The sequence below is a fragment of the Pomacea canaliculata genome, linkage group LG8 (assembly GCF_003073045.1).
Source record: "Pomacea canaliculata isolate SZHN2017 linkage group LG8, ASM307304v1, whole genome shotgun sequence".
Lineage (NCBI taxonomy): Eukaryota > Metazoa > Mollusca > Gastropoda > Architaenioglossa > Ampullariidae > Pomacea > Pomacea canaliculata.
Genome location: NC_037597.1, coordinates 28649461 through 28658559, shown reverse-complemented (window position 1 = coordinate 28658559; position 9099 = coordinate 28649461). Strand labels below are relative to the sequence as shown.

General features: G+C 45.0%; 1 protein-coding gene across 1 annotated transcript; it reads right to left on the bottom strand.

Moving 5' to 3' along the window:
- Window positions 1-6397: 6397 nt before the first annotated feature.
- LOC112570620 lies at window positions 6398-8882 on the bottom strand. Its single transcript, XM_025249154.1, has 3 exons — window positions 8705-8882; window positions 7388-7614; window positions 6398-6883 (listed from the first exon to the last, which is right to left on the bottom strand). Exons 1-3 carry the CDS (start codon window positions 8762-8764, stop codon window positions 6703-6705), a joined length of 468 nt encoding a protein of 155 aa, XP_025104939.1. The 5' UTR covers window positions 8765-8882; the 3' UTR covers window positions 6398-6702.
- Between the last annotated feature and the right edge of the window lie 217 nt (window positions 8883-9099).

Genomic DNA, 9099 nt, shown 5'->3' with positions numbered 1-9099 from the left:
TGAACTGCTGTGAACTGAACTACTGTGAACTGAACTGCTGTAAACTGAACTACTGTAAACTGAACTGCTGTGAACAACTTGCTGCTAGCTGCTCAAACCACGTGGCACCCACCACCGAGACTTTCAGTTTTTCTCAGCCATGCTGTGGCTGGCAATGTCTCCCTGTATCATTCCTTTCCGACTTATCTCACAAGTTTGCTCAAATATTGATTTCTAACGTTCATCCGTTCACTATTTGTTGGAAATGCAATGGATGTCAGGCTGCTCCAATCATTACATAAGAAATCTGGATGCAGCCGAATCTAAAGGTCATTCGGTGCAGTTATCTTTGCCAGACAAACGATAAACCTCCAGGGAAAGGGTTAACCTCCAGGGTTAAGGTTAGCCTCCAGGGAAAAAGAAGAAAAGCAGAAGAAATGATCACGACAACAGAGCGACTCATCTACAGCAACAACAGCAACAACAACTCTACTAGTCGTAAACACAGTCACACCTACAACAACTACTCCGGTAGTCTTAGTGTCACCTACCTTTACAGACGTGTAGAGGTGGACTCTGTCTGTCTGTGTGTCTGTCTGTGTGTCTGTCTGTGACCACAGACGTGTAGAGGTGCACTCTGTCTGTGTGTCTGTCTGTGTGTCTGTCTGTGACCACAGAAGTGTACAGGTGGACTCTGTCTGTGTGTCTGTCTGTGTGCCCAGACCAACACCTCGCCTCTTGTTAAGCTCCCCACTGTTAGTGTCGAGTGGCAGAGATGACAAAACACGATGACACCTCTCGCCATAGACTACACTGTCTGGCAGCAAAGATGGCGACAAAATATTACAAGACAATATTTACAGCAGCCCGAAGTAACAGAAATCTGATATCAAATATCATACGAGACATTAATCTCTGTAGTCTAGAGAAATGAAGGAGTTGACAAGTCATAAGGTGAGATGGTAATGAAACCTCCACACAAAAAACATTATGATGTGAATAATGACAAAGCAGTATGATGTGAATAATGACAAAGCAGTATGATGTGAATAATGACAAAGCAGTATGATGTGAATAATGACAAAGCAGTATGATGTGAATAATGACAAAGCAGTATGATGTGAATAATGACAAAGCAGTATGATGTGAACAATGACAAAGCAGTATGATGTGAATAATGACAAAGCAGTATGATGTGAAAGAGTAACCTGCAGTCCACACTAAACATTTTCAATGTCAGAATGTGATTGCTGTAGTCTTAGGAAACTTGTCTTGACAAAACACTCTCAGATGAAATTTCTGCTAATAGGAAAACCATCCAGCTGACCACAGGAGACATCTTGTCTTGACAAAGTTCTCTAGTGTCAGAGTGACAGTAACCTGTCATGGTTTCTACACGCACAGATTCACCCTGGCTGTCTGCTTCCACGGCATCATTCAAGTCTTCACTCATACTCATTGCCTTTAGTACAGCCTCGCTTTCCTTCCAACGATGTCATTACAGTGTCAGAAATGGTGTCATCACAATGTCGGCAAATAGTGTCATTACAGTGTCAGAAATAGTGTCATTACAGTGTTAGAAATGGTGTCATTACAGTATTAGAAATGGTGTCTTACAATGTCGGCAACTAGTGTCATTACAGTGTTAGAAATGATGTCATTACAGTGTCAGAAATAGTGTCATTACAATGTCGGCAAATAGTGTCATTACAGTGTTAGAAATGGTGTCATTACAATGTCGGCAAACGGTGTGATTACATTGCAAAGTGTTAAGCTGCAGTCAAACTCCGCTTGTCTTTGTAGTAGCTAAAGTCTGGTGGTCACTTAGCTACTGATGGTGTGTGATGTATATCTAGTAGCTACAGGCCATAGCGTGTGCGATGTGCAATGTATCTCTAGCAGCGAGAAGTCCTGGTGTTTGTGATGTATTTCTAGAAGTCCTGGTGTTTGTGATGTATTTCTAGAAGTCCTGGTGTTTGTGATGTATTTCTAGCAGCGAGAAGTCCTGGTGTTTGTGATGTATTTTTAGATGTATTGGTGTTTGTGATGTATTTCTAGCAGCGAGAAGTCCTGGTGTTTGTGATGTATTTCTAGATGTATTGGTGTTTGTGATGTATTTCTAGCAGCGAGAAGTCCTGGTGTTTGTGATGTATTTTTAGATGTATTGGTGTTTGTGATGTATTTCTAGCAGCGAGAAGTCCTGGTGTTTGTGATGTATTTTTAGAAGTCCTGGTGTTTGTGATGTATTTCTAGATGTATTGGTGTTTGTGATGTATTTCTAGCAGCGAGAAGTCCTGGTGTTTGTGATGTATTTCTAGCAGCGAGAAGTCCTGGTGTTTGTGATGTATTTTTAGATGTATTGGTGTTTGTGATGTATTTCTAGCAGCGAGAAGTCCTGGTGTTTGTGATGTATTTTTAGAAGTCCTGGTGTTTGTGATGTATTTCTAGATGTATTGGTGTTTGTGATGTATTTCTAGCAGCGAGAAGTCCTGGTGTTTGTGATGTATTTCTAGAAGTCCTGGTGTTTGTGATGTATCTCTAGCAGTCCTGGTGTTTGTGATGTATCTCTAGCAGTCCTGGTGTTTGTGATGTATTTCTAGAAGTCCTGGTGTTTGTGATGTATCTCTAGAAGTCCTGGTGTTTGTGATGTATTTCTAGAAGTCCTGGTGTTTGTGATGTATCTCTAGCAGTCCTGGTGTTTGTGATGTATTTGTAGAAGTCCTGGTGTTTGTGATGTATTTCTAGAAGTCCTGGTGTTTGTGATGTATTTGTAGAAGTCCTGGTGTTTGTGATGTATCTCTAGAAGTCTTGGTGTTTGTGATGTATCTGTAGAAGTCCTGGTGTTTGTGATGTATCTGTAGAAGTCCTGGTGTTTGTGATGTATTTGTAGAAGTCCTGGTGTTTGTGATGTATTTCTAGAAGTCCTGGTGTTTGTGATGTATCTCTAGAAGTCCTGGTGTTTGTGATGTATTTGTAGAAGTCCTGGTGTTTGTGATGTATCTCTAGAAGTCCTGGTGTTTGTGATGTATCTGTAGAAGTCCTGGTGTCTGTGATGAGCGGGTCTCGAGGAAAAAGAAGGTTAGCAGCGTGAATTCTCAAGGCCAAATGTGAATTCAAGTCTGTGAACACTTCCCCTGGGAATGTTTGAGACGGAGGATCGATGGAGCTTGATGTAAAGCCCGTTTTCAAATATTTTAAGACTGCGGTTTGCTGGCCCATGTGATTTAGCCATCTCTTTGACTTCTAATCGCAGGCCACGAGGATGTGTGCGCTGAGAGGCCACGTGACGAGGAGACATTGCTAAGAAAACACTCCACTGCTCACTCATGTCTCTTTAAACGGCTCTTGACCGTTCACATTCATTTCACGATAACAGATTTGTGTTTTATGGCAGTTGCCACAAGTATTTGTACTGTTTAGGTGCTGGTGGAGGTCTCCTGACTGTCTGAAATGTCGCTGGCGTGTTGACTGGTGTTAATGTGTGTCCAGTCCGTTGGTGACTATGTTGAAATGTAGGAAAGTAGTGTTTGCTGTTTGCTGTTTGCTTAAGATGTTTGTGTTTTCACCCGAACTCTTTCTGTTTCTCACTCTCTTGGCGCTGGTTGCGGCTGACAGGTTAGACACTTGTTTGTTTTTCCCACATTGCCAAGTCTGCTCGCCACGGTGTGGTGCACGGGAAGTGTATGGACGTCTTTGCTCGCAGTGGACTCAGCTTGTGGACGGTGTGGTGCTAGTGGTCTGGAAGTTATAAATGCTTTGCTTTAGGTATTCTGGAAGTGATAGATGTTTGTCAGCCAACCAAAGACTTACTGATGTCGAAAGTCGAACAATGTGCTCAGAGTTCATCCCAAGAGACCTCCTTCCTATTGATCAGGATTATAAGGCTGCCACGTGTTTGTCGCCATTAGTTTTAGTGTATAAGGCTACCAAGTGTTTGTCGCCATTGATGATGTTTATAAGGCTACCAAGTGTTTGTCGCCATTGATGATGTTTATAAGGCTGCCACGTGTTTGTCAACCCGAGTTGTGGCTGACCTGCCTGTCACTGGTGGTGTTGTCGGACAGCCACACCTGTCCTCGCTCCTCACCTCCCGACATCCTCTGGTCCTGACATCGGCAGACGGCACGGAGCCAGAGGTCTTTCTGTGTTTACAGACAGGTTTGTTTGTTTGTTTTTGTGTTGTTAAGCTGGTGATGCGCCAAACGGAGACAAGAAGCAATCACAAAATAAAAACAAAGACAATTTGTGTCAACGCCGATGTAGAGCAATGAGTTTGATAAGAACACCACAAGCTACACCACCGACCTACCAAGCAAGTTACTCTACTTACCCTCTACTTACTCTCTCACTTCCTGTCTACATCTCTATTTATCACCATTTCTACCTGTCTGTTTATCTAACAACCTTTCCACATATCTATTTATCTAGCATTTCTACATATCTACTTATCTCACCCTTTCTTCATATCTGTTATCGTAAGTGGTGTCAAGGGCTCTAATAACAATAATAATATCTATTTATCCCACAACCTTCTACATATCTAGTTATCTCAGAATCTTCCTGAAGGCAGGGGGTCTATTCTTGACACATGTTCACTAACTAGCTCTAAAGATGTTGAACGTGTATTTTATTTTCATTGCGAGTAACCCTGACTAACCCTGACTAACCCCGACTAACGTGGAGGTTGTGAGTGTTCACAGGCAGTGAGATGTGTGAGTGTTGAGAGACTGAGAGGTCTGCGAGTGTTCCTAGACTGTAAAGACACGTCACATCTGAACTGCCTGTCACGGTCTACGTGACGTGAGTGGCTGGCTGTGCCCAAACAGCGGGAGACAAGCAGCGAGCCCGAGGATTTGACTTTGAAGTTGACATCAAAGATAATGCAACATACAGGCCGGCCACTGACCCATGGATGATGACTGGTCACACTCAGCGGCAGCAGCCGCGTCTTCAGGTTGAGTGGGTTGAGAGGTCGAGACCTGATCCACACAGACCAACCTTGGTGTCAGGAGGGAGGAGTGTGGGTGGGTGGGGAGATGAAGAGGCCGTCAATTGGAGCAATTGAAGCTTAGTGATGGAAGCGGATGTGTCAGACGCACGGGTGGCCAGACACGTCGGAAAGAAGCTGGAGGATGAAAGCGGCGAGGGTTGTCTGATCCTGCGCGCACATCGTTTGGCACACGCCCACGCCGCGTCCTTCACCTCCAGCGACCTCCCGCACGGCGGGCAGGTGGGCGGCGGGCAGGTGGCGGGCAGGTGGCGGTGGGGAAGAAACAAACGGAAAGTTGCTGCCTCATGCTACTCGATCATAACTGATGACGTCAACGTCACGTGGTAGCTACGGATGTGTCTATGACGCTAGCAACATGTTTATGACGTCACAAGGTAGCTAGGAACATGACTGTGACGCTAGCAACATGTTTGTGACGTCACAAGGTAGCTAGGAACATGACTGTGACGCTAGCAACATGTTTGTGTTGACTCGTGGTAGCTCTTGTTTCAAACGTCATCCGGTCTGTCAATAAACATTTGTGTGCCATGAATAAACATCTGTTGATACGTCACTGCACAGCTCAGATTACTTATAGACACTTGTTCACGTGGTAATGTCTGTCTCGGCTTGAATATTAGGACACTTACGTTGTCTATAAATAGCTGAAAGGCCAGCTAGTCACAAGTACTTTGTGTTGACCGCCTACATCACGTGACACAAACGGTATGAACTGACTGGTGCATCTGGAATTTCAGAATACAGTATTCCATAGAATACAGGATTACACTGACAGTACAGCACTACACTAATTATACACTACTAGACTTACTATACAGCACTACACTAACAATACACTACTACACTAACTATACAGCACTACACTAACTATACACTACTACACTAACTATACAGCACTACACTAACTATACACTACTACACTAACAATACAGCACTAAACTAACTATACAGCACTACACTAACTATACACTACTACACTAACAATACAGCACTACACTAACTATACACTACTAGACTTACTATACAGTACTAAACTAACAATACAGCACTACACTAACTATACAGAACTACACTAACTATACAGCACTACACTAACAATACAGCACTACACTAACTATACACTAACTATACAGCACTACTCTGACACTACAGCACGTCATTGGCTAACAGAACAGCAGGCGCACAGTTCACAGACAGTTCACAGCGAACTAGGAACGAACAGATTCACAGCTTTCACATAAAGTTCACCGCACATTGGCGACAAAGCAGACGGGCAAGTGTGACAGAAAGTTGACATGACATTAGTGACACGCAGGTAGAGGTGGCGACATGACAAGGACAGACAACACGGAAGGCGGCAAAGACTGAAGCCAGCCAATCAGCAAGTGAAGCAAGTCTGTGCTCATTTCTGTCAGACTTCATCTCTTTATTGTGGAAGTTGCCTGCAGCCAGGATCGAACACACAGCATCCAAGTTACGTGTCCGGCGATAGGCAATGCGCTCTACTGACAGTGTGTGCGTTTGTGAGTACGCGTGCGTGCCTGCGTTGTTGTCAGTGTGTAGGTGTGTTAGCCGTGAGACTCACGTGTCGTGTCCCAAGTGACCGCCACCCCATAATAAGCTGTTCTTATAATATTACAGTCCATGCCGAGCTCCCTGTGGGTGCACGCTTGTACCCGGATGACGTCACTAAGAGACAGACACGCCCTCCATCACATCCAGCGGTTAATGGAGTCGGCCTTGGAGGGGCGGTGGATGTTGGTATATGTCGATGAGGTATCGGGGCGGGGCGACTTCCATGCATCATTGTCAGACGGGTAAAAGGTCGCCTCGTCGTCTTCGCTGAACACAGAAACAGGGCTCGAGCCGCGCCACGACGACGGCGGAGAGGGTCTGCACAGGGAGACAACTCTTGATACAAAACACATTCTAGACGCAAAAGTATGTCACCATGGAAACACAACGCATTGACACAAAATACATCTTGAGAGAGAGAGAGAGTACTTCTTGACACCAAGTACTTCCACAGATACACTATGTTGACACTAAGTACGTGATGCCAAGTACGTCTAGTTACGTCACGTCATGACGTGAAGTTTGTCAGAGGCTTTTGTCTGCTCAGTGATCACTCTAGTGACACCAGCACAACAACGGTCACTTTAATAAACAACACAAGTGACAAGGCATCTCATAGTCATCTGCAACACAGCGGACCTCATACCACTGTACCCACCCACATACCCTGTCTTACTAAAGTAGACCAGGTGTCAGTGCCAAGTAGAATATAGTAGACCAGGTGTCAGTGGCAAGTAGAATATAGTAGACCAGATGTCACCGTATCAACATCTAAAATTACAATATTTTCAGACAGACAGCGAGGGGGGGGGGGAAGCTCACTTGTTTGTGAAGGTTGGTCTCGGTGAGGCTGACACACGGGGTTCAAGTCCCGCGCTGGCCGGCTTGAGTAGATGATACAGGCCGAGGCCCGCGACCCCCACAACGAGCGGGGTCAAGACCCCCACAGCAGCGGCCAGACCCTCCAGCTTGGTCAGGACCTGGGGCTCGTCATCATCGTCCACGTCTTGGCACGAACACGTCTTTCCGCACGATTGTAGTGACGTCACCTGGACAGGGCTCGTGCATGTCCATGAATACGTCACAGTAATAGCGTCACAGAGCTTACCAACAGTCTCGTGCAAGTTGAGCAGTGTGCGTGTTCGTGAATACATTACTGAAACTACCAGTAACTGGTATTGATACAGGTGACAGAATTACCAACAGTCTCCTACGTGTTCACGTGACCGTCAGTTACCGACAGACTCCTACCTTCATTACTGAGTCACGTCACGAGCACGTCATCACACTAAACCTCACTAAACTAAGTCTCAACTTGGGACAGACGTGAGAACCTTCTCTCACACGAACATTTCTGTCGTCGTCTGGTATTGTCTTCATTGTCTGTGTGTCATTGTCCGTGTGTCATTGTCAGTGTGTCATTGTCAGTTTGTCATTCAATTCAATTCAATTCAACTTTATTATCTCACTAGGAGAAATTACAAGACGTGGTAAAACAACTGGCTGATAATAAAACTTATAATAAAAACTTAATAACAACTTAATTCCACTCAAACTATCATCTCACACAAACACCTACAGTCCATGTAAATACCCGACTAAATAAGAAACAACACTAAAACTATATTCACAAAACCACACACCCACACCCTCACACTCACAAATACTTACAACACTTGTTCAGTAAGACAACAGACTGGTGTATAAAACTATTCCTAGAACGGGCAGTGGACGCTCTTGGAATATTATAACGTTTCTTGGACGAAAGAAGGTTATAATACTAATTCATTGTCAAATACATGTCATTGTCTGTGTGTCACTGTCTGTGTGTCATTGTGTGTCACTGTCATTGTGTGTCACTGTCATTGTGTCACTGTCTGTGTGTCATTGTGTGTCATTGTCAGTGTGTCATTGTCAGTGTGTCATTGACACTAACATCATCTTACATCTTGTAATGTTGTTTCATATTATCTGATGTCGTCTGAGGTTGAAGTCTGCTACAGGTCAATGAATACGTCACATTGCTACACGTGTCCTGTCCTTGATACGTCACTGAGATCGAGTGTAGCCGAGAGAACAAAGCGTGTGGCTGCTGACAGCTGCTGCCATCTCGCAGAACTTCAAAGAGCGATAACTCACCCCAACAGAAGCCGCACAGACGACAAGCGCCAGCAGCGCCAGCAGCGCCACCCTCTCCATAAGCACGTTTACATCAGCAGCTACACACCTGTGTCGAGATTACTGTGGGATAAGCTGGCGATATCGTGTCAGGTGTATATATATTGAGAGACAGGTGTTTCAGACGTCCTCCAGGAGTGGACTACAGAGTGGGTGGAGTCTCCAGTCTCTAGGGAGACAGGCCACGCCCCCTGACTCCTTCGTTAGTCTACACCGTGTGACGTCATGGGGACACCGCTCCTTGTGTACGAAGCAGCTTACCCAACTTACCTGTGTACATAGCCACCGCTACCTCACCTGATCCTCCAAGCCGACACTGAGATAAGGGGAAGGTGGGGCTGTGTCCCCTACTTCAT

What these genes read in the sequence shown, in the direction of transcription:
- LOC112570620 (XM_025249154.1), bottom strand. Translation starts at nt 8,764, where the DNA reads ATGGAGAGGGTGGCGCTGCTGGCGCTGCTGGCGCTTGTCGTCTGTGCG. An exon ending in TCTGTGCGGCTTCTGTTGGG is followed by an intron (nt 7,615 to 8,704) that starts GTGAGTTATCGC and finishes AGCCCTGTCCAG; the next exon opens with GTGACGTCACTACAATCGTG. An exon ending in AGACCAACCTTCACAAACAA is followed by an intron (nt 6,884 to 7,387) that starts GTGAGCTTCCCC and finishes CTCCCTGTGCAG; the next exon opens with ACCCTCTCCGCCGTCGTCGT.